The following is a 23777-nucleotide window of genomic DNA, read 5'->3' as shown; positions in this document are numbered from 1 at the left end:
CTTGGAGGGAATTTACATAGACGTAACACAATCATGACAAGTGACACGAATGGGACACAATGAGGATCATTTAACAGTTTTCTGGCTCCTCGGACGCCTTCAAGGGCCTCGTACTCTCGGTATTACTGCAATTGTTTGTCAATAATTGAGGAGAATTGTCCAGAAGTCCTGGGGAATCAAAGTTGAGGTGTTTTTGTGAAGTGACTCGTCGGTGACAGGATATTCCCCCTCGCCCGGTTTATCGTATTTTTTTTCTCGTCTCTCGGATACACACAGCCTCCCCACAAAAAGGTGTACACAAGTGGAGGAACACCAAAGTGATTCGCTGATTCTCAGAAGGGATTGAAGAAATTCCGTACGAGGAATTATGAGGAAATTTAAGGTTGAATCAAGAATATTAAGGTGAAGAATGTATTTAGACGATTGAAACAATGCAGTGCTCTGAGAAATTTCAGGTGAAAGTAGATGTGTAAAAAAGGATCAGTTTTGTGCTATTGGATCGCCAAAAGTGGCAAGACTCTGGATATTCAGGTTTTCAGGGGAGAATTGACATTTTTTTATTTTCATTAATTTTGTTTCGGGAACGAGGGAGAGATGGGCGTGCATCGATAATGTCCCTGAAGCATCTCAAAATCATTAAAATGCAAGAGCCAGTGGCCTTCACGGATTTCTAGTCCTCGATTGGATTGGATATGTCAGTCACATAAAAGTTGCACTGATTTCAAAACATTAGGTGAGTCTAATTAAAGTATTGCTTCCATTCTCTCATAGATGCTTGCCAATTTTAACATTTTTCTCTATTTTTTAAAGTGCTGATATGAATTATCTTCTTCAAATTTACGATAAGATATCCTTTGAAGTCGATTAAATGATATTTTGGGAAGACGTGAATTATTTCAATTGCTGTAGGAACTTTTTTTCTGCTGAATATGTCCACCAACAATTTTTTATCTGTCACCGTCGTGCGGTCATCAGGTCCGAACGATCATTTAATTTCCTGTCCAGTAACCTCTTGAACTCAGACTAAATAATTGATGATTTGTGATCACTCGTCTTTATCAGTGTCTGTAAATCTCAATTTCTACCCTCAGATCTCCTCATCATAACAATAAGACAACAATGGCGGAGGAAGAAGGTACAGAGTGGCTTTTGGAGCTTCTCCACGACGTCCAGCTCTCGCAGTTCTTCACGAGAATTCGCGATGATCTCCAGGTAACACGTCTCCACCATTTTGACTACGTTCAGCCAGAAGACCTCGAGAAAATTGGCCTGGGGAAGCCAGGAATACGAAGGCTCATGGACGCGATGAAGAAAAAAAGAGCTTCCCAAAAAAAGAAAAACCTCATCACGAAAATCCGTCCAGGGGGGAGTGCCAAGAGTACCAAACGCTCGTCTCAACCTCTGGAAGCCCCTGTGTCAATCCTAACCTGTTTAATCCAAGACAAAGACGTGACGTTATCAATTAAACTGGGAGATGGTAGTTTTGGAGTTGTCAGAAGAGGGGAATGGAGCTCTCCAACCGGTAGAATCCTTTCAGTAGCTGTCAAAGTCCTGAAGGCAGACGCCCTCACCCAACCCTCGGTGATAGAAGATTTTGTCTCTGAAGTGCAGGCAATGCATACACTGGATCATCACAATTTGATTCGTCTTTACGGAGTCGTTCTCTCATCTCCCATGATGATGGTAACAGAACTGGCACCTCTTGGGGCTCTCCTGGACTATCTACGAAAGCAATGTGGTCACATTTCAGTCTTAACACTCTGTGATTACTCCCTGCAAGTCGCCACGGGAATGGCTTATCTGGAATCGAAGAGATTTCTCCACAGAGATCTTGCCTGCAGAAATGTTCTTTTGTCATCGGTCGATAAAATAAAAATTGGAGACTTTGGACTGATGAGGGCACTCCCCCAGCAGGAAGATTGCTACGTAATGACTGAGCACAAGAAGGTACCTTTTCCCTGGTGTGCTCCAGAGTCTTTGAAATCCAGACAATTTTCACATGCATCTGACGTTTGGATGTTCGGTGTGACCCTCTGGGAGATGTTAACCTTTGGGGAGGAGCCCTGGGTAGGTCTAAATGGCTCAGAAATCCTCAGGAAAATCGACAGAGAGGGGGAGAGACTTTATGAGCCGGAGGCTAGTCCCCCAGCAATGTTCCAGATGATGCTCAAGTGTTGGGAGAAAAATCCAGCTGACAGGCCTACATTTGCAGCTTTGAAAGAGTCCCTGACGTCTATGGTACCCAGTGTCATGAAGGCATTGAATAAATTCGAAGAGCCTGACAAGATGACGATTGAGAATGGAGATCAGATAGTGATAATTGATGGAAGACCTGAGAATTACTGGTGGAAGGGGCAGAATCAGAGGACTTTTCAGGTTGGACATTTCCCCAGGTGTCTTGTGGATCCAATGAGGCGAAAGCAACCCGAGGATATCAGTAAACCTTTGGAAAATTCGTTTATTCACACTGGACATGGCGCACCCTTTGGAAAGAGCTGGGGCAGTCCTCAGTTCATTGACGACGTTTACTTGAGGAATCCAATGGAACCACCGGATGTTGTGGGCGTCACTCCAGCTGACAAGAGAAAATTCCCCGGGCAGAAGTCGAAGAATCAGTTTAACTATCGAAAATTCCAGAACGACTTGAGATCTAGTCCAATTAAAACGAGCAATGTACAAAATCACGAAGGAAGTTTGATAGATTTATCACCCGAGGAGATAGCCAATGCTGCAAAGCCCGATGCCACCTGCAAGAGAGTTGTCAATATTCTGGACGAGCCCATCGATACGTCGGGGGGAAGATCTGGGGAATTTTGGTCTGAGGACGAGGCCAGGACTTATGCGAATTTTCCGGGAAATCAGGTACAAAACGATCCTTTCGATACATCCAGAGTCTTCGTGGGAGTTCCCACGTCGCGATATTACTCTCACGTACCCCAGGATCATGTGAATCATTACCTGAAGACCCAGCAATCCTATATGAACGTCGAGACAACTGAGGTGGCTTCAAACGTGCAAGGAAATTCAGATGGAAATAGTACAAATTTGGAGGTCAATCAATACTCGTTGAATCTCAACAAAGACATGAGATCGGAGAATACGAATTTGAATGTCAGTGGAAGAGTTGAGGGAAATGGATATTCAATTCAACACTATAGTGAGGTTGATAAAGTATCTCCAGGTGTCGTGAGTCAGGTAAGTTGGCCTGAGGATTTGTCCGAGGAGCCCCAGACTTACACCAGTGTAACTGCCAGACCGAATTTTCCTGTTGTTCCACCTCCACCACCAGCTCTCGGTCCCAATGAGAGCCCACCGAAGCCTAAATCCAACGTGGATATTGCTCAAAATATGGGAGAGCTCACGATAGACGTTAAACCTCATAGTTCTCCCAAAAAATTGGATCCTGCTTTTCTGGTTGAGTTGGAGAAGAGCCTCGGGGCAAAAGACGTTTGTAAAAATACTAATGAAGCACCTGGAGGATACTCAACAGTCAATAAGGCCCAGGATGGAGCTACTGGGGGAATTCCCATGCTCAGACCTCCCCCTCAGAGCTCTAAATCAAGATCTCCAAATGGTGAATTGAGGGGTACAAGTCTCCCTTCCAAAGTTCAAAACTCATGGCAGAGTAAGAACACGAATGTTCAACGACCCCAGAGTCAATTGATCCAGTCGAGTCCGCAGAATCAAATGCTGGAGACCAGTACGGAGATGATAATCGGCCAAATGTGGCAGCAAGTTCACTCGCCCTCGTCTCACACAGCCCAGACTGATAAGAAAGTTCAGTCTATTTATGCTCCTTCTTCCGAAATTCAGCATGACATGAGGAATCATCAGAATCTCCCGCCAATCGCTCCACTTAAGGTCCCCCAACATGATCAGGGACATCTTCTGCTCCAAATAGCTCCGAATGTGACAAACAATTCAGGAAATTCAGTGAATTACAATTATTTACCGGCTCAGCAATCAAATTATAATTTTCCTCCGGCTATTCAGCCTCCAAATTCAGTCCCTGGAGTTAATCACGTACAGAATGACCTTCAGCCCACCAGAGCCGCCCCTCCAAGGCCAAATGTACCAGCTCCAGGGACTCTATCAGAAAAAGTCTATGCAGAACTCCGAGAAAATGTGCCAAATCTCGATCAGTTGAGTCAGAGTGAGTTCAATACTCTTTATAATAAGACAGTTCAACAGAATATTCTCAGGAACAGTCAGGGATTATCCAATGGTAGACAGGCTCAGACACTTCCCAGGAATTATCCTCAGGAGCATCCCTTTGACTTCAGTCCCAGCTTGAAACAGCCACCAGTCTACAATCCTCCGCCTACGTGGAGTCCAATGAAGAGTGGACAGAATGGTTACTCACAAAATCCAAATCTCCAGAGGAGTATCAGCTCACCGGGACAGACTGGAAGTCCCAATTTGATGCATTTCACACCGACGAGACCAGCACCTGGCCCATCTGGGGGGCATTCGGCTGGGGCTGGCAGGTGTTTACTGCCTCAGATGAATGAGACGGTTGTTAATACTCAATTAGGTACTTGTGCTGCTGCTTATCCGGGGGGAATAAGCCCTCCGCTTACCGGAGCTTCGCAGCAGTTGGTCATGTCTTTGAATGATGAGTTCAGGGCTAGTAAAATAATGAAAGTACAGAAGGATGCGGTGGATGCATCGCAGCAGGAAATTCTAGCTGCGCTGCAGGCCACTGGGTGGGACACCAGCCAGGCTGCCAGGCAGATCATCAAGGACAGACAGGCGAAAATTGATAATCTCACAAGGTAATTTATTTAAAAAATTAATTAACTGTTGATTGAACAAAACCTTTGGAAAGAAATAAAAAGTGACTTTAGACTATCGACGAGTTGTTGGTGGATATCTCGAAATCTAAGGGAGATAGCGAAATTTTTATAGGACCTTTTTTGTGGAACGAATTGAGATCTACAATAACGGTCTTCACAAAAATTTCGCTATCTCTCTTAGTTTCGGAGATATTCGGGAGTTATTATTATCGGAAAATTTAATAACTAAAAAGAGGGACAGCTACTTTAATGTTTTTTTTTCATTTTGATCCTCCAGATTGGGACTGGCTAATAGACACCAGTGCGAAGGAGCCCTCAAACAAACCGAGTACGACGTTGAGCTAGCTGCTTCCCTTCTGCTTGACAGGGTCAGATAAAAACCAATAACAAGATATTGACAATTAAGATTCGATGAGTATCGTAGATCAATTAAGGACTTACTACGAATAATCAAAGTGATCATGACGATTGAAAATTGTTAATTTAAATCAGATACACTGTGATATGTGCTACTAAAGGCTCTAGATTTTACGCGTCCAGGATTATTAGTTTTAGAAAAGGCAGTGGAACTTCCGGTTTGTGGTCAGTTGTTCATAAGTTGTTTTCTGAGAGATTAGATTATGAAAAATCATACAAAAATGATAGAAAACGATTCTAATATTTTTATGAACTGGGATCGGTGAATGCTTTGCGTATCAGTAGAACAAATGGTTCTGTTATGGATCCAAAACTCTTTTTGATTTTTTTTTTTACATAAAAACTCAGATTTTCGTGAACAAATAAAGTTGTTCTTAATCTTTAGACCAACGAAATATTAATTCGCGTTCCCTCGACTAATATTAACTTTTCGCTTAAGCGTTATGTTTTCTCGTAGCTTAATGTCCTTTTTATATATTTATTTTTGCTCTTATTTGACAGACGTCGAATACAAGAGAAAAAAGGTGGAGTTGACGTGACAAGATTTTTTTGATTTATTTTTTCATAAATCCTAAAAGTATTTTCATATTGTTTCATTTATTTTTGTGACCAAAAAATCGTTCATAATAACTCCAACACTCGTCTCCAATAATTTGGACACATCGATTATTGGAATTTTTACTCCGTAATTGTAAGATAACGATAAATGACATTGTGATCTGCATGTTAATGAGTGTTGCGGAATGAAAATACATATTACGTAAGTAAAATTGGTTTTTCTAAAATCCTCTTTTTTTACTTTCAATTATCCTGACTGATTACATTATTAAATAATTTAATACATTTCATAGAAGATAAATTTAGATTCCTCCATTTTGTCAAAATGGCTGGAACTAATTTTTTAAATTACCCAAAAAAATTTTAATAACCATTTTCTCCAGTAACGAAGAATTACAAAATATTTGTCGACCATAAACATCCTAAATTAATAACTGAAATGTGTAGTTTCGAAAGGCGGTGGGGTGTCTCAGCTGAGAAAGACTACGCTTCCACTCCCCAGTGTGATCAGAGTGCTCGGAGGCATCGAGCTGTGCGCAGGGGAAAGGCATTCGAGCAGTCGCGTCTCTTTTTCCCTCATTAGTTTGAGCAAATCAAAGTGACAGTAAAGATGTTCATTTTAAAAATTTTTTGAGAGTGCTAACGAGAGATTTTTTTAGTGAAAATTTGAGAAATATTTGTATAAAAATGCCAGCGGCGTCGTCTATTTATTGGGACTCGGTGGACTCTCAGAGGTCTTCAGGAAGTTCTGGGGATGCTGGAAGTAATCGTCAGTACGTGGATCCCTGGGACCTTGAGAATTACGCGTATCTGAGGAGACACAGTGTCGCTTCACCCCCGCAGAAGTATCAGCCACCCCCGAGGACTTCTTACAGTCGAGTTTCCCAGAGGAGAAGTGAACCCGAACCCGAATATTGGTAATTACTAACCGACTAAAATCCTTACTTATTAAATAATTAATAATCAGGAATCATTTGAAATTTTATATAAAAAATTCTAGAGGTTGATAATTTTTTAAAATTAACAAAATCGTTCTTTCTTCGAAAATGACAAAGATGATTTTTTTCTGAGAAAGAAATTTCTTCATAATCCCTGTCAAAGCTGATCCCCAATTTAAATTGATAAATTTATCTATCAAATGACGGATTGATTGATGTTAAATGATTTGACTGATTGATTGATATGAATTATCACGGGAGAAAGATCTTTGCCATCATCTCCGGATGATTCATCATTTGTCTGAGTCAATGCTTCTGAAATTGATTTATTGTAGTCTCAAGAAACAACGGAATGTCCCACAAAAAATTATACTAATTTTTTTTTCGTGAAATCGTCGTATCGTTAAGAATTTTCCCAACAATTCTCTACCGTTATGTTCACGTTTTCCACTTTATTCAGTATTTCGCGTTGTAAAATAGGTATTCGCCGAGAGAGCCCATCAGAGAGCCGGGATACCATGCCCCAGCATCAGTCGAGGAACTCTATTTTGGACCACCTCGACAGACCCAGAGTTCTTACTACCAGCCAATTTACGAGGATGAAATCCCTCGGTATACAGCACCAGTTTATGCACCACTCTCCGGTGAGTATTTACACAATATAAAATCTACCTATTCCCACGAGTATGTTGGCTTACAAATCTATATAAGTCCAGTGAATCATCTCCAATCGGTGTCATCGTATTGGTATCACAGAGTCAATGAAGAAAGAGAAACAATTAATCGTGGGACGAAAACTATTTGTGCGGCCCACACGCAAAAATCATGAGTTCCAACGTTTGTTTACTTCTTTTCGATTTACGACGCAAAATAATTTGGAGTAGAGGAAGCTTTCGTTGTTCAAGAACATTCCCTGAGAAGGGCTTTATAGTTATCATTTGAGGATTTTTGAAAATAATGTGCTAATTTTGTTTATTAATACGAATGAAAAAATAAGGAACTGAGGGGTGACTATCGTAAATTCCGTGAATTTATGAACTTAAATCATTTCTCGAAGTCAATCACAAAGGGTCAATTGATTAAATTATTTTGGCGGTAAAATGGCCTGGGAATGATTTATAAATAAAAATAACTCTCGCCAATTTCGGGGAATGATCAAAAAGAACAATTAATGATTATTAATCGTAGGCCAGCGACACCTTGACCGTCCTCCCACGGTTTTAAACTCATGTCTTTCGACATGTCTCAAGTGTGCGTGGCTAATGTTATCGCAATAAATCGTCGGAAATCCCGTCGTTAGAAAATGAACAAGTGATCCTGTCTCGAATCAGGTGAATTCCGCTAGAACTAGTCTACGCCAGGTCGATGATGAAAGCCATTTACACGTGGATACATTGTGACTGACATATCAGGTAATTTCATGGGAAATAACGTTTTTTTCCATCGCATGTCACACGGAATTACTGATTTATCGCCGGCGAATGTCCTGGCTTTTCTCAGGCTGAAAAATTTGCAGGCCATCGCAACTGGTGAATTAATTACGACTGCTGATGAGTCTAGACGCAGTTGACGTCTCTCAGTCTAGTTTTTGGGGAATATCTCCGGATCTAAGAGTGATAGCAGATTTTTTGTTATTACATTTGTTGTAATACTCAATTCGCTCTATAAAAAACGTCATAATAAAAATTTTGCCATCTCCCTTAGATTCCGAGATATTCACTAAAAACTGGTCGACACTCAAAGTTGACGTCTCGTTTTGTCACCCAAGTGAACAAAGATAACTCACAATTTCAAGGACAAATCTCAATCGCTCTAATTAAATAATAAGACACATTGATTTCGTGATGAACTTCAGAACCGACTAATTGATGACTGAAAAATAGCGGAAATATAAGGACAATAGAATGAGTAACTCGTCGATAGTGATCGCACATCGTGAGAATTTAATTTCAAAGAGCTATGAATTTCAGGTTTCGTTCTTTCTGCCTAACGAACATGTCACGAACTATGATTGTATTTAAACTCCTGTTCCAATTTAAATTAGACCGAGGGGGTGTGGAGCTCCTCTAGGTGTTATACCTCAGCCAGAGAATTGTTACATCACAAATTACCTTCGTTGGATACACGGAAGTTTCTTTCAGCCTCGGACCAGAATTTTTGCTACATTTATTGCTGAATTATTTCAGTTTATTTGCCTCCTCGCAGAACAGCATATCTCACCTTTATCTGTATATTTAAGAAGGCCACTGGCCGGTGTTAAGTGCCAATAAACTTTTCATTCGGGACGATTTCCAGTAGAAAGTTTTTAACGTCCACCTGTTGTACGATCACGTGAGCATCGTGAATTATCATCGTTTTCAGGCGGGAGCTCTGTATTATTAATATTGTATCGAGCCTAGGTAGCTCTTCGGAGCGTAACCAATAGAAAGATAGACTCGTGGGGCATTATACAAGCTTTCACGTCATTTTTATGGCATTCTCTTTCACTTTAAGGATCACCGAGTGTTTCGGTTTATTTTTTACTTCCGAATGGGAACTTCAATCCAATTTAAAGTTCATTAATTGATAATAACTGAGGAATGTTACAAATTATCGTGAAGAAAACAACTCTAATAACACTTATTATTTATAAATTTATTGAATATTTTCTCACGCGATGAAGTTCGAATTAATTACGTTAAACCTCACTGTAGTCTAAACATTTAAGATTTTATCTTCCCTCCGGAAGCTGATAATATCATTTATTTGTATTTCTCACGAAAAACCGTATGTTCTTTCTCATAAACAACCGTCCTAACGAGTCTTCAGTTTTGACTGATTATTCGTCGGCGTGGAATCCCTGAAATTCATTAAATTCATTCCCCCCGACAACTCATAATGAACCACTGAATTACGATTTTGATAACTCATTTAAATTAATAATGAGCGTTACCGTACTTTCCCCTCATCAAATGTTTATTCAGCTTCGACCTTTCTCAGCCTGCGATCGACCTTCTGGCAACACTCCTCGATTCCCAAAGGTCCTTAAAGGCCTCTCCACTTCATATTCCTGACTCCTATTTGCCACCTGGGACCCCACGAGTGCCCGACCTTGTCGGTAAATTCATTGTTATGAGAAGGATTTAAAGAATTGATGAGAATTTTTTAATGCCCCCGCAAGGTCTGTGAAGAGAAACTACAAGATTGCCATTAAAAAAAAATTAAGCCGGAAGCTACTTCCTTTTACGTATCAACGTTCATTCATGCTGATCCTCACTACCTCATCGTTTCTTGTGCCCTTGACGGGGAGATGATGCCACCGCTGCTGAACTTTCACCTCGTCCTGGGCTCCTTAAGGGTCAATTTATGACAGACATTTTTTTTTTCCAGGGATACGTGACTCGAAAGATATTTTTATGCTGAACGCGATACGAATTCTCGAGTTATTGATGCCACTGAATTATTTTAAGGTGAAGAGCACAGACTGAATCGTGAGAAGGATTTAATTGTTATGAGAGAGTTTATTGTCAGTAAAAAGGGATTAAATCAAGTGGTTATGGTTTAATGGAATGAAGAGTCGTCTGATTGTGCGAATGTCACTCCAGTTGTGGTAAAAGGAAATTAGTCAACTCATCTCTGAGTTGAGTGTTCGAGGAATATCTCCGAATCTAATAGAGATATTAGAATTTTGGTCATTACATTTGTTGTAGTATATTTGAACCGAATGTTCAATTATGCAAATTCATGACGAAAGTGTCTTCAAGATTGTTTTCTCCCTCTTCAAACTCCTATCAGCAAATTTCTCACGAAAAATTCACGGTCAGTTAGCATAATGATATGAAAAAAATCGCATTGACACGTGAATTTCTCTTGTGCACATAAACCTATGATTTATGATTTTTCTTGCGTCTAAAGGAACATTAGAAAGGACGTTAGAAGGAACGATACGTTGACCCCTCTCTGTCCAATAATACAGCGAAAAACCCCGTAATTTAGAGATCACAGCCTTGACCAGTGGAAAAAGAAATTCTAAAATTATCTCCATTTTTAACTCAACAATTCTTAATTGATGTTTGTTAATTCCCACATTCAACGTAACTAGAGCGGATGGAAGGCGCAATCACAATAGTGCAATTCAATTCCAAAATCAACGAAATTCAATTAAAATCTGATCATTGGAAAAATTTTTAAAAATGTGTCGTGATAATTATTATTATTTTGGTGGTTATTATTAGCTTATAAATAATGGGATAGAGTGAAAATACCGGATTCCCAATAATTAAACAACTTTCGATTGTGAAATACTCGTTGCAAGGCCGTTCTCCTCATCTTTTCGATTCCAATGTGATGAATGAGAAATATAAGAAAGTGTATTAAATTATATTTATATTCACGCTCCCCTGGGTTTTAAACCGAAATCAACATCGTAAATTTGAAATGTCTGGGAATGTTAGTGAAAACACTGATGAGATTGAAAGTGGAGTAATCTGAATAAATCACGTATTAAATTAATATACAGCTTTGCTATTCGCCTCCGGGGGAGAATGAGGAAATTGATGGAGCTATCGAGTTCTCGGTGACGCTGTCGAGTGACTCGGAAGTCCACTGCATCATCAGAAATTACTTCCGGCTGTGTCCCAACTGTACTAACAATTTATCTATTTGTTTAATACCCGAATGAAGAGGTGATGTCACTCCTGCAGAGGATTTTTCGTGGAAAAATTCGTGTGTTGATAGTGGAATTTCTATCGACCTCAATGAGAATTTTCTGTCTCGATAAAAATGGCGGAGACATTCAAAAATAATCAATCGGTCGTGAATTTATCGGAAAATCGTGAACGATAGCGACGATTAATTACTCTCTCAACTGTGCACATGAGATCCCAACCGTTCACTTTCACGGAGAATCGAATTAACGATATTTCTGCTTCAGGCAAAATTCGTCTCGAGGTCTAATTCAATCTGCCATAAAGAGACGACTGTAAACCGCTGTTTGATTGAATCATTTAGTCATTTCGTCTGGGAATTATTGATTCGATTCGGATAACCGAGAGTGGCACTTTCAATTTCACTTTTTATGGTTTTCATAAATTACGTGAAGGGGGGAAGCTGCATTTGGACGGCTAATTTGTGTATTCAAATCACGATTTCGAATAGATTTGAATTATACGAGGTCATTCCACCCTCGTAACTGTATCCAAACATTACCATTTTCGTCTGACATAACACTTTGTCCGGAAGTCCATCAATGAAAACAAATGAATTGAGAACGTGCCTGTAATAATATTTTCGCAATGTATTATTGCATCGTTAAGGCTGGAAAATGTACGTTATAAATTATTTACTGCTTGACACATTTTGGGTCAACGCAATTTTCCAAGAATTAGATAAAACCCTCAGGCGATGGTGTCGCAATTGCTGAGGGAATTTTTTAATCGTTCAAGATGATCTTTCAATGGGGGCGAGTCACGTTAAATGGGCAGTTAGTACTATTCTTCAAATATTTATGGCTCATTAAATTTCGAATTAAATATAACAATTTTTACGTCAATGAAACATCACGAGTGAAGGGGTACAACGAGATAAGTCACGACTCTTCCCCAGTTTTTGATGAATATATCTTAATCTAAGAGAGATAGCAAAATTTTTATCAGGTCCTTTTTTATAGAGCAAATCCAGTACAACAACAAATGTTATGATAAAAATTTCGTTATCTCTCTTAGATTCGGAGATATTTCCCAAAAACTATAACATAGACTGAAGTTGACCGATCCATTGGCGTTTGAATTTCACTTAAATTATTATTAAATAATTATTATTGATAGATATTTATTAATTACATGACTTGTATTAGTCAACAATGATTACTAACTCAAATTTCATAATGAATAGTGAAAAGAATAAATTGAATTTCTATTTTGAATTGTTTTTATGGAAATATTTTGCAATTTTTGGTACGACAGAAAAGAAATTGACATTTGGTGGGTCATTTTCTCTGCTTTGTCTTAATTATCTCAATTGTATTGCACCTCGTGCAATCGGACAGGAATTAGACGATAGGATCAGAGACCTTGTAGTGTTAGCGCACCCATCCTGTCACTCTGTACTAAAGTAACGCGTTTAAGCTCGGGTAGCTCAGGTAACGAGCCTAACGTCGCCTCCACCCACATACCTACTTCTTCAATGTAAATTCCTTCTAACAAAAAAAATCATAAAAAAATTACTATTCGATTCCCTCCTTGACGTGCGCTTCGGAAAGCGGATGCTTTCCGCCCTCGGGTGGTAAGTCACTTCCTCAGCCGCAAAATCAAGACTTTTCACACTGTACACTATTTCCTTTTACTCTCGCAACGAAAATCCTGTGAAAAGCGAAAATTTATTTATAATATTATTCATTGACATGGTGAAAGCATCGGTTATCTGGGTTTCAGGGTAGTTGCGTGCATGGTATCGTAAAAAGCAAAGCCCATAAATTCCACACATGGCAATGTCGCTGCAGCAAACACCATATGAAGAACCCGACTCTTTAGAATCAAAGAAAACCGGCCTTTCTAGAGCAATACGCATTTATTTTCACTGCCTTCAACTTTCCACTCTTGCTGGCCATTATTTTCTTCTTCATTGCACAGTGTGTGCCCTTGTGTCACTTGACTTTCTACGTCTACAATGGAGATTCACTGATATTTCGGTCGATTGTCATTTGTAATCTAATGGACAGGGCGCCTTGAACTCTTTCCATCGAATTTTACTATTGGAATATTGATGAGGTCCTTGAATTTTTTTTCATCATCTCATTCTATCTCTTACTTCGCCAATTATTTTATATTAATACACTTTTTTAGTATTTTTTCCTGTTTAAAATTTATTTATTTTTGGATTTCGAATGGGAACCAATTTAAACTCTTCATCTGTTTCGTTATTTTGACTTATTATGCAATTTTAGCAGAAAAACAACAGAATGTATTTACTACTAGATCAGAGTTATTAAAAATAGTATCGACTCCCCCATTTAATTGTGATAATTCAATTAGCAGATTGCTCGTATTATTTTAAATAATTTTTTTATAGACCTCGATTATGGGAGACACTACGAGGATACCCGGACGAAGGAGGTGCTCCGCAGGAGGAAGCTCTCGCGTGTAACAACGCCTGGAAGGTGATTACTTGATATTTACACTTGAGGCAATTACTGCAGTGGTTTGTTTACGTAAAAATGCACTGATTAATGCACATGTTTATTAATTCTTCCTGCGAATTGCTTTGGGAAAGAATTCTACGAATTGCGCAGTGCTCCTTTCTTTTTTCTATTTCATACACTTTTTTCAGACTGACGTAACAGGAATAATTTTTTATAAGTGGGGCAAATTGGGGACTCCTTTATTTCTTTCAGCGTTCATTGGGAAGAAAGAAAGTTTTGAGAAATACATTAAAAGTCAAGAAGTTCTCGCCAAAATAACAACTCCAAATATTACCTCAAAAATCACGAGAAAAATATTAGAATCTAAAATATTTCACCAGATCACATGTTATTTCGAAGTGTTACAAAAACAAATAGTGCAAATTATCACGAAATATAACAAAAAAAAACAGACATAATAAACCACAGCTAATTAATAGTTTATCCCCTTTTTAACTAGACTAAAGTCAATCCAAAAAAATTCTTAGAAAGTACTTATTATGGTACGCAAAATATATCGATTTCATAACGTGCAGAAAAGTAATCCACAACTCGTTTCAGCGAGTCACAACAATTGAATGCACTCAGGGATATTGTTTAAAAAATCATGGACCGCTGTAATACCTCGCAAGTGATAGATTCAAATTATAATATGTTGACTTGTTATTTTTTTGGTAATATGATTATTGAACTGAAATTAGAGGATCTACCTTCCATTTCGCTCCACCCGGATTTTTCCTCAGATTATTTATATTGCAGAGGGGATTGCATTCATCACAGTACGTCGAGCGAACTGCGACGAGACCTTGTCGAGGAAGCACCCCGGAAGACGATCACAAGTGAAGAGGAACGTTACGTGGAAGTAATACCTCCTTCGAAGTTAGGATTAAACACCTATGGCCATCTCAAAATTGACTACAGCAACAGCTGGAACTCCCTCCATCGAAAAATCTCCAAATGACGTCTTCCTAATCTTGATGAACAAAAGCTTTATTACATTATAAATTGCATTTGACAAAATGCAAAATTGCGACGATCTTCTAACTCATGTCTTATGAATTAATTTTCGGATTCATGTACATATACAAATACTCAGTACCTTCTTAGAATTAAAATCCTAAAATGTGAGATAATTATCATGTGTTAGTTGTAATAACCCTTAACATTTCAGGGAATGGAATAAATATACTTTTTGTTAACGATTGAATCGGATTTGATTCGTAATTTTTTGACTCATTATCCAGTAACATCAGAAATTTCGTTTTCATCGTTATGAAAAAGTTTTTTTTTGCTTCGCTTGGGTGGAGGAGCTGGATCGGAGTTTGTTTTGACCTTTTCAACTTGCAAACTGGGCCATCTGAAATGTCACACGGGGAAGACAGTGAGAACAGGACAGGGGAAGATTGCAGAATACCGAAGAATGATAATCATTGAATTTTGATAAGCGCCCTTACGTGAATGCTGTGTTGGCGGACTTCTTCTTGACAGCAAATCGATTCTTGACTTTCTTAACTTCTTGATACAAAGCTGGATGTTGAAACGGTGAGTGGACAACTGCTTGCTGTGCCAATGACTTAATCTATTACCCAAGAATCAGAAGTAAATTTTATGTTTCTAATGGGTCCTTCACGCCCTCTTCAAGGGAGAAGGATATCAGAGCATAATCAAAACCTGATGACAGGGATAATCAACAAAAGAAACCTACGAAACCTATACGAAGAACTTATTTTAAAAACGTTTGGAAAAGTATTGTACGCCGTTGATATTCAGACAAAAGGTTCCCTAGAGATCTCATCGTCTGGGTTAATGGACCCTGTGATAATCAGAACTAACGAGAATAGAATAGGAAAAAGTGAAAAGTTAGTTTGTCATTATAACATTACCTTCTCGTTTAACTTCTCAATGACTGCAGTCTTCTCCCCTATTCGTCGTTCATACTCTGCCCTCAACTTTTCCATTTCTTCCTGGTGTTGCTCCTGTCCAACTGCTATCCGAGACTCCAAAATCTGCACTTCATCCTCCAGTCTCTCGACTAAACTCGTGATTATCAGTTTCCAAAAAAATACCAACGAAAGAAGAATAAAAAATTGGGGAGCTTACATCGTTCATCTCGAAAGGCATTTCCCTCCAGCACCAAATTCTGATTAATTTGTTGTAAACTCTTACACTTGTTCTCCAATTCCTCAATCCTCTTCGTCAATTGATAGTTCTCACCCTGATATTTGAGCAAACTCTCGTGATATTTCTTCTTGTAATCATCGAAAACTCTGGCTAGTGTATCCACTCGTTTGTATGAAGCCTCCATCTTTGTCTGCTGCAGTTCAATTATTTTGTCTCTGGCCAGTAGATTTATTTTTCATTTGCAATACCCCTGGTGAGTACAATTGAATCGATAAACACTAATTAATGGAACAGGGATTGACTTATTATCTGCTTCAGGTGCATTCACTCACCGATTTAATGTTCTGAAATTGTTGTAACACACGTTGGAGGTCAGTTCGTAGGTGACCCCCTTCCATTATCCTTGGAGGGTTTCAAGTACACAATTAATTCCCTCTTTAGTCCTGCAAAAATACAATAATTGGGAAGAAATAGATCCAAATAGCTTCTTAGTTGATCACAGGCGGCGCCAGTGCTGATTCTCATCTTGTCTTTTTTGCCTAGGGCATTCCCACGTTGTTATTCCCTTCGGTTTTGCATGGAGATAGAAGAAGAGCCATCAATTAATACATCAAACAGTTAAAATAGAAATGCTAATAATAACCTCAATCAACCGATAATTAATTGTTATTCAATTGTCATCGAGAAGTCACGATGTTCCTCGAGTGAAAACAACCCTAACCTCTTCAACACTCACCGGACAAATCTCCCCCTCTTCAAGAATTAATTGTTAAAATGTACAGCAGAATTTTGAGGAGAGTTTTAGCAGTAAGTGGACAGTTGCCATATAAATATGAAGCTGGGGTTAAATCACAAGGGGGAGTGTCTTCATTGCTGGCATTAAAAGCTCCCACAGATTATGGCAAACATATTTTTACTGCTGTGAGACACTGTTCTGGCACCCCTGTGGGTCCCAATAAAGATGAAGTAGCACAGAAAAAGCTTGATGAGTGGCTCAAAAATCCTGATAATCAAAAACAGTGGAAAATTCTACATTTGGAGGTGGATGTGCATAGGCAAAATGGAAATCCTGTACCCGATGAACTCAGATCGAGACATTGGTATGAGTTGGTTCTCTTGGAAAGTACAAATAAGAGAAGGTAGCGTAAGTTTATTGTCTCATTAATTTATTATTATTTATTTGGCCTTTTTCACGTCTCACCGGAGTTGGAAAATAACAAATTCCTCTCTTTTCAGAAAATATTTGGAGTTTTTGTTTTCACTCGAGAAGAAAAAAGAGCATAAAGCAGAAAAGAAGAAGCTGCAAAGAGAAACTCGTGAAAAATTTCTGGCTGAAGAGAAAACAAGAGACACCTCAGATATTCCAGCCTGGTTGGATTATCGTCTGGGACGGAATTCCCCATTTCTCAGGTTTTACGATTCAACGATGAATCAACTGGGCAATTGGCGATTGCTGAAGGCGATGATGTGGGGCCAAAAATTGGTCATGGATTGTGGGTACGAGCACGAGATGACGAGGATGGAGCGAAAAAATTGCGCAAGACAAATGATGTTGACTTGGGCTGCTAATCGTGATCATATAGAACCATTTGATATTCATTTCTGTAACTTCAATCCTAAGGGGGATCTGCATGAGGATTTCCAGGCATTCATTCCTACCATGTATGAGGATGATTTTCCCATGAATATCACTTCGAAATCGTATTTGGAAGTTTTTGACAAGAACCAGTTGGTTTATTTGACGCCTGACTCCCACGTGGAGCTCAGGGAAATTGATCCTGATGCTATTTACATCATTGGAGCACTTGTTGATAAGGTAAACCTTTCATCTTTATTTGCTTCTGAATTGATTTTGGAATTATCTAATGTCAATTTTGCCGACTCTTTTAAAAACAAGGGGGTAAAAAATTGTTTCCATAATTTGCATCTGGATGTCGATATTTACATGCGATTACTTCATTTACAGCTCAGCGGACGACCTCTATCAATGGCAAAAGCCAAACGAGAGGGCTTGAAAATGGCAAAGCTCCCCATAGATCGCTACTTGCACTTTGGTGGTGGTGGAAATAAATGTTTAACATTGAATCAAATGATTGAAATATTACTAGACGCTAACTCCACAAATAATTGGAAATATGCTCTCAGGCATGTGCCCTCCAGAAAACTATTCCACAACAGACAACAGAAGATGGAGAACCGGGTGAACAAATTCCTAAGGTCCAATGAAGAGCAAGCATCCATGTTTTCTTCCTCATCACCTCAGGATTTCTCCATAGAATCCAGAAAAAAATTTCGAGCACGTTAACATGAGATATGTGAGAAGTTACTATGCTTTTGAATTAATAAAAGATGAAAAAGTTTTTTTTTGTCTTTTAATTTCGATCGTAAAATATTGATTACATGTCATCAGTCAATTACTCCAGTTGATCGAATCATTAAATTAATAAATAATCATTATTCACACTGATGTCGACGATACAGCAAGGTAAATATCTAAATATATAAATTATCGACACGAAAATTCGGTAGAAATCCTAAGCACGAGTACAAAACACAGCATATGAAAGTCCATTTTTAAAAAACCCCAGATCATGAGGTATTTTTCAGGGATAAGGACGATCCCTCATGAAGTGGGAACTGCCACCCTGAAAACTTCTTTTTATCGATACATGTGGATACAATTGTCTCCACTCTTGAATCTTAGTATCACTAATGGCATCACAGAAGCTCAAATCCATCATCTTCAGTTCTGGACAGCAGAGGAGAATTCTGAGGCAAATGTCGGGTGTAAGTGATCGAGTCCCAAGTAAATCCAATTGTCGTAGTTGACGGCAGAGAAGAAGAGGTTCGATGTCTCTGTCTGTGAGGCCTCGCAGAGCTGCTAGAAACACCTTCTCCAGTGACGTACAACAAGTTAAAAAGGTCCTGAGGGAATCACCAGGTGCTCCCATTCCACCGCTGTGAATAGAAAAAAATTACAACACTCATTTGCGTTCAGTAATTTATTGAAGGGAGTATTTCAGAGGTCTCACGTGCACGATTTTTCTAATCGAGATTAAAAACCCAAATGAGAATCAAAACAAATAACGTTCACAGATAATAGCACTCACCACCATCCAAAGTCCACTTCCCTCAGTCTCGTGCATCTCGTGAGAGCCCTCACTCCAGTTGGTGTCAAAGTCTGTGACTTCCAGAAGTCAATACTCTCCAAGAATGGACAGGAATTGGCGAGTTCAACAGCAACCTCATCCATGTTCAATCTCTCATGCATTCCAGCTAGATTAAGATGCCTCATCCCTCGATTCCTCTTCAGGATTGAGCACAATGCCGATGTCTCAATCGCAGTTCTGTACAACTCCAATCGCTCAAGAACCTGCAGTTTCTCCAATTGAACAAAACCCTCAGGCGTTATTTGAATGCAATTTCGCAAGCACAACTCCTTCAGGTTTTTACAACTCTCAGAAATTTCTGTGATTACTTGATCGTTAACGAATCTGCAGCAGTTCAGACGAAGATGAGATAGAAGTCCCCCAGTTGAGGTAATGAATTCAATGAAGTTCTGGGGGGTAATTGTGCCGTAATTTCCACACCACGAAATATCGACTTTCTGGAGGTATCGACATCTTGGGGCGAGTGCATTCAATCCTCCTGAATCTAGACAGTTCCAGTACGGTTTTAAGTTGAGACTTGTGTAGAGTAGAGCGTCTCGAGCCACGTTATTGAAGTGTTTATTCACTCTGCAGCATCGACAGAGAGATTTCAAATCTAAATTCTTCAGAATCTTCAAGACTGTTTCGTCTGGAAGAACAGAAAAACTGCCACAAGTATTGTCAGTCCCCTCTTTCGAGCTGGACACCTCTGGACATTGGACAGACACTGTCGTCGATGACGATAAATTAATCTCTTTAATCAACTTTGGAAAATCCTCCTGCAGAAACTGCTGCAGACTGTTGAAGGCCTCTTCAATCGGTGGTATCAGGTGACAATGGAGTCCCAGTTTCGTCAGAAGTTTTCCCTTGGGAAGTTTATCTGTCGATTTACTTTCGTACAAAACACAGTGTTTATGTAAAGTGCTCTTCAGCTTTCTCAGATCACAGTTTGCTTTGGAGTGCTCTGGTGTGAGGTTATGTTCGTCATCATTATTGCAATCACTACCTCCTAGCAATTGCAATAGCGCACTTATACTCCTATTTTGAAAGCCAAAGTGAGGTAAGATAAGTTCAGTCGTGCCAATGAGTAAGATAGCATCGAGTTCAGTGTAGTAGTCCAAAAGATGATGATTGAATTCTATCCTGAGCATTTTAGTTTTGAAGTTGCAGAGAGTTAGGGGAGGTGAGAATATTCGGGGTTTATGGGGTACTTGCTGCGGTGGACCACTCCACAGCTGTAGCCAGTGGCCTGAATTATCCCTGGCCCATATTCGGACGACACTGCCTGGATTGTATATTTCATAAATTGAGACTCTTATTGGATAAACTTCTTCGTGATACTTAACATCTATATAGTCCTGACTAACAATTGGCTCATTGTTCTGGGGCATAAAGTCACTCAACCGAGATGGTGCCTCATTCCACCATGGCCCGTATGTTCTCTGAAATTGATTAGATAAACGCTAGTTTATTGATTGGAGTGAAAGAGGGGTGAGGGGTAAAAAAACTGGAAGCAATTAAAATTATTTTTTTCTGAATAATCGTTTTTGTTTTCGAAAATTATATTTCTTGCATTGAATCGTTCCCAGAGGAGTTTAGTTGGGTGGAAATGATGGTATCCATTGCTTTTGAGGATGGCCATGTTGCAAAGACTCTCAAATGAGAGCTGTTAATGATTTTTAATTTTTTTTAATGCTTTATTTATTAGAGAAAAGAACCTCGAGGAATTTTTCAATGTTCTTAATTATTGAAGGATTCCACTCAAGAATATAACTAACATGATCGAGTCCTAGAATGATATAATTAACATAATTAGAACCTCATCAGTCTAGTTGATGATTTTTTCGTGGAATTTCATTAGTACTTTAGTAAATTAAAATGGAAAGACTGCGAATAATTACCATCACAAAGGCGTGAGGAAAATCACCATAGTCCGGAAATTTACTGGGATTACCAGCAATATTGTACGCTGTGTAGGAGATGCTGATATTACTCCCATACTGAGAACTAAAATCACCAACTTCTTTAACGTATTGCTCCACAAATGTCACAGACTGATCTTTGAGACCATTCTTGTCTTTAATTATCGGTACAAGCTCGATCCCTCTGTCATTGCACGAAACCATGTCATGTGTCAGTATTTTCCTGAAATTTTCACAATTATCAACGCGTTATCTTGACACTTGGAGATCTTTCATGTTCACCACTACAGTAATAACCTCATTACTCGTTCAAAATAAACCATAAACGACTGCTGAGTGATGGTGAAGTTACCTCGATTTAATTTTTCGATCGTAATTCAACAATAACGAGCCCTGAAGATGGGCATCATTGATGTTGCTGATTAAAACAATCGAGAGGAGACCATTTTAATGCACTTTGTTACTGAAGATTCTTTTGTTGTTGATACGACAAATGTCACCGAACCCACCGAGTCTCCAGTGAACTTTTATCAGCGGCCATATTGGTTTTAACAGCTGTGGGGAGTCTGTCGGAATATGTCCGAAAAATTCCTTACTTATCGACAGCAAAGGCTACCCTCCCGTGGTGACAATTGTCAACCTCTCAAGGGGACAAGGGATACAATCGCCAAGATCAAACAAGTCTCGATTGTCTTATTTCTCCGAGTCATTTTGTGTTTTGTGTGCATTCAGTCACGATAATGGCCCTCGCTGAAGTTTGTGGGCTCAACAACTTCGTTGACTTCAATACATTTAATGAAAATGATCATCTGCAGGCTGATATAGAGAGTTACAGTCGGAATTTTGGGAATAACTTGTCTCTCGCAGTTCCTCCGTACGCAAATGTAAGTGAGGTTATGTGTGTAAGGATTGGGAGGAATTTTTGCAGCATCATTCCCACTGGTTTTGTGATTTTACTGTGTATTCATCGGTGTAAATTGTTGTACAGCCAGCTGAGGGTCTTGCACAACTGGCTAGCACCCCAGACGATAATGGAAAGCACTTGAAAATCAAGTTTGATCATGGAACTACTACTCTTGGATTCCGGTATCAGGGGGGTGTCATTCTGGCTGTTGATTCGAGAGCAACTGGGGGTCAATTCATTGGTAAAAATCGTTCTATTCGTATTGTCAGTCTTGAAGGAAAATAATCACGAGTAAATTGTCATCTTCAGGGTCTCAGAGTATGAAAAAAATTGTTGAAATCAATGATTACTTACTTGGTACCTTGGCTGGTGGTGCTGCTGACTGCGTTTACTGGGATCGTGTTCTTGCCAAACAATGTCGCATGTACGAGTTAAGGAACAGAGAACGTATATCTGTCGCTGCTGCCAGCAAACTCATGTCCAATATGGTTTATAATTACAAGGGGATGGGATTGTCAATGGGTAAGAGTTACGAACATCAATTGAATAGGAGTAAAACGGTTTAGTGTCATCTGATGATTTTATTTGTGGATTTTTTTAGGTATGATGATTGCTGGTTGGGACAAACGAGGCCCTGGCCTTTACTATGTCGACTCTGAGGGTACACGAACACCTGGGAAGGTCTTCAGCGTTGGATCAGGATCAGTATTTGCATTTGGAGTGTTGGATTCTGGATATGACTGGAATCTCACTGATGAAGCGGCTTATGATGTTGCCAGGCGAGCTATTTATCATGCTACTCACAGAGATGCTTATTCTGGTGGCATTATCAGAGGTAATGATGAAGTTGAAGATCATTCAATGAGTAATCAGGGCTCTGACCTTGTCACTGAACCGTGAAATGAAATATTTTCTTCTTACAGTATACCACATGAAAGAAACAGGCTGGGTTCACATTTCTGATGAGGACTGCAAGGATCTGCACTACATGTACCAGGAGGAAAAGAAAAATGCCCAGTAATGAATTACAATTGAATCATTGTTTAAAAAATTTTTTTATTTCTCACTTGTCATGTACTTCGGTAAATAAAATACTGTGAAAACATTCAATCGTTTTTCTCTTCATTACGAGGTTTGAGGGCGTTCAGGAGTTTCATGGTTACAAACATGTTTTTTTTCAGGTCCGTCATGCTGTTGTTGATGTCTGTGGCCATTTTATTTATGTCCTGCAGGTTCTGAAAATGACAGTCTCAAGGCAGTAAGTGACCGGCATTATGAGTTACAAATTATCACAATACAATTGCAAAGAGACAGCGGTTGAGCCGAAAAACCTACCATTTTCACATGTTGATAAAGCATGTGAGTTTTTTCTTCTGAATATTTCATCGAGGGCTCGAAAAACGAGGCCGAAGAAGCTATTGACTCATTCGCCATTTTGTTCTACTCATTACCCAATGAAAATTAAGATTTCTGGGTCAGTGAGACAGACAAATTGTTGAGAACAATCGATCAATCTTTTTTCCAATCCAATAAACAACTCGATCTTCGTTTTTTTTTTCAATATTTCGAGTTCACTTGCTGTCATCAACTGTGGAGCGACTTCTGTGTGCCACAGGTGGAACCCTCATGTCTACCGGGTATCTGTAACTGGCGACCTCTGTCAGTAACCCCAAGTCCGAGCACTAAAGGCAGCATCGACATCTTCAGGGAATACATCACAAGCCCCAGTCACTTGGCGGTATTTTACATTTTTCGAAAATATCTTCCCCTTTTCACCCCACCAACCGAATGACCAAGAAATCCGCAAAAATCAGTG

The 23777-nt window shown here is 39.3% G+C and overlaps 6 protein-coding genes and 1 long non-coding RNA gene across 9 annotated transcripts; 4 read left to right on the top strand and 3 right to left on the bottom strand.

Annotated features, from left to right (window-relative positions):
- The first annotated feature begins 6 nt into the window (after window positions 1-6).
- Window positions 7-5599, top strand: LOC135169176 (tyrosine-protein kinase sid-3). Its single transcript, XM_064133913.1, has 3 exons — window positions 7-733; window positions 1092-4775; window positions 5074-5599. Exons 2-3 carry the CDS (start codon window positions 1120-1122, stop codon window positions 5171-5173), a joined length of 3756 nt encoding a protein of 1251 aa, XP_063989983.1. The 5' UTR covers window positions 7-733; window positions 1092-1119; the 3' UTR covers window positions 5174-5599.
- Window positions 5600-6134: 535 nt separating this feature from the next.
- On the top strand, window positions 6135-15072 carry LOC135169191 (uncharacterized). Its single transcript, XM_064133951.1, has 4 exons — window positions 6135-6688; window positions 7190-7353; window positions 13757-13844; window positions 14625-15072. Exons 1-4 carry the CDS (start codon window positions 6459-6461, stop codon window positions 14824-14826), a joined length of 684 nt encoding a protein of 227 aa, XP_063990021.1. The 5' UTR covers window positions 6135-6458; the 3' UTR covers window positions 14827-15072.
- On the bottom strand, window positions 14844-16450 carry LOC135169193 (uncharacterized). 2 transcript variants are annotated; one of them, XM_064133953.1, is made up of 5 exons: window positions 16319-16450; window positions 15966-16236; window positions 15749-15897; window positions 15320-15444; window positions 14844-15222 (listed from the first exon to the last, which is right to left on the bottom strand). In XM_064133953.1, the coding sequence occupies exons 2-5, from the start codon at window positions 16168-16170 to the stop codon at window positions 15102-15104; spliced, it is 600 nt and encodes a 199-aa protein (XP_063990023.1). In that variant the 5' UTR covers window positions 16171-16236; window positions 16319-16450; the 3' UTR covers window positions 14844-15101. The 2 variants fall into 2 exon arrangements, with proteins under 2 accessions (XP_063990023.1, XP_063990024.1); XM_064133954.1 differs by having other exon boundaries at window positions 15966-16201; window positions 16319-16437.
- Window positions 16451-16520: 70 nt separating this feature from the next.
- On the top strand, window positions 16521-18346 carry LOC135169188 (mitochondrial ribonuclease P protein 1 homolog). The gene is made up of 3 exons (XM_064133942.1): window positions 16521-17125; window positions 17223-17802; window positions 17953-18346. The coding sequence occupies exons 1-3, from the start codon at window positions 16761-16763 to the stop codon at window positions 18289-18291; spliced, it is 1284 nt and encodes a 427-aa protein (XP_063990012.1). The 5' UTR covers window positions 16521-16760; the 3' UTR covers window positions 18292-18346.
- Window positions 18345-21612, bottom strand: LOC135169183 (F-box/LRR-repeat protein 4). Of its 2 annotated transcripts, none has more exons than XM_064133934.1 (4): window positions 21355-21612; window positions 21037-21280; window positions 19097-20577; window positions 18345-18944 (listed from the first exon to the last, which is right to left on the bottom strand). In XM_064133934.1, the coding sequence occupies exons 1-4, from the start codon at window positions 21378-21380 to the stop codon at window positions 18590-18592; spliced, it is 2106 nt and encodes a 701-aa protein (XP_063990004.1). In that variant the 5' UTR covers window positions 21381-21612; the 3' UTR covers window positions 18345-18589. The 2 variants fall into 2 exon arrangements, with proteins under 2 accessions (XP_063990004.1, XP_063990005.1); XM_064133935.1 differs by having other exon boundaries at window positions 21410-21612.
- A 97-nt stretch (window positions 21613-21709) lies between these two features.
- Window positions 21710-23071, top strand: LOC135169190 (proteasome subunit beta type-5). Its single transcript, XM_064133950.1, has 5 exons — window positions 21710-21941; window positions 22046-22202; window positions 22271-22483; window positions 22563-22796; window positions 22885-23071. The coding sequence occupies exons 1-5, from the start codon at window positions 21798-21800 to the stop codon at window positions 22980-22982; spliced, it is 846 nt and encodes a 281-aa protein (XP_063990020.1). The 5' UTR covers window positions 21710-21797; the 3' UTR covers window positions 22983-23071.
- Window positions 23000-23710, bottom strand: LOC135169195 (uncharacterized). Its single transcript, XR_010300165.1, has 2 exons — window positions 23297-23710; window positions 23000-23196 (listed from the first exon to the last, which is right to left on the bottom strand). It is a non-coding gene; the product is annotated as an uncharacterized LOC135169195 (long non-coding RNA).
- Window positions 23711-23777: the final 67 nt, after the last annotated feature.

Source organism: Diachasmimorpha longicaudata, chromosome 14 (genome assembly GCF_034640455.1).
Source record: "Diachasmimorpha longicaudata isolate KC_UGA_2023 chromosome 14, iyDiaLong2, whole genome shotgun sequence".
In the NCBI taxonomy this organism is placed as follows: Eukaryota; Metazoa; Arthropoda; class Insecta; order Hymenoptera; family Braconidae; genus Diachasmimorpha; species Diachasmimorpha longicaudata.
This window is presented reverse-complemented; position numbering and strand designations above follow the sequence as displayed.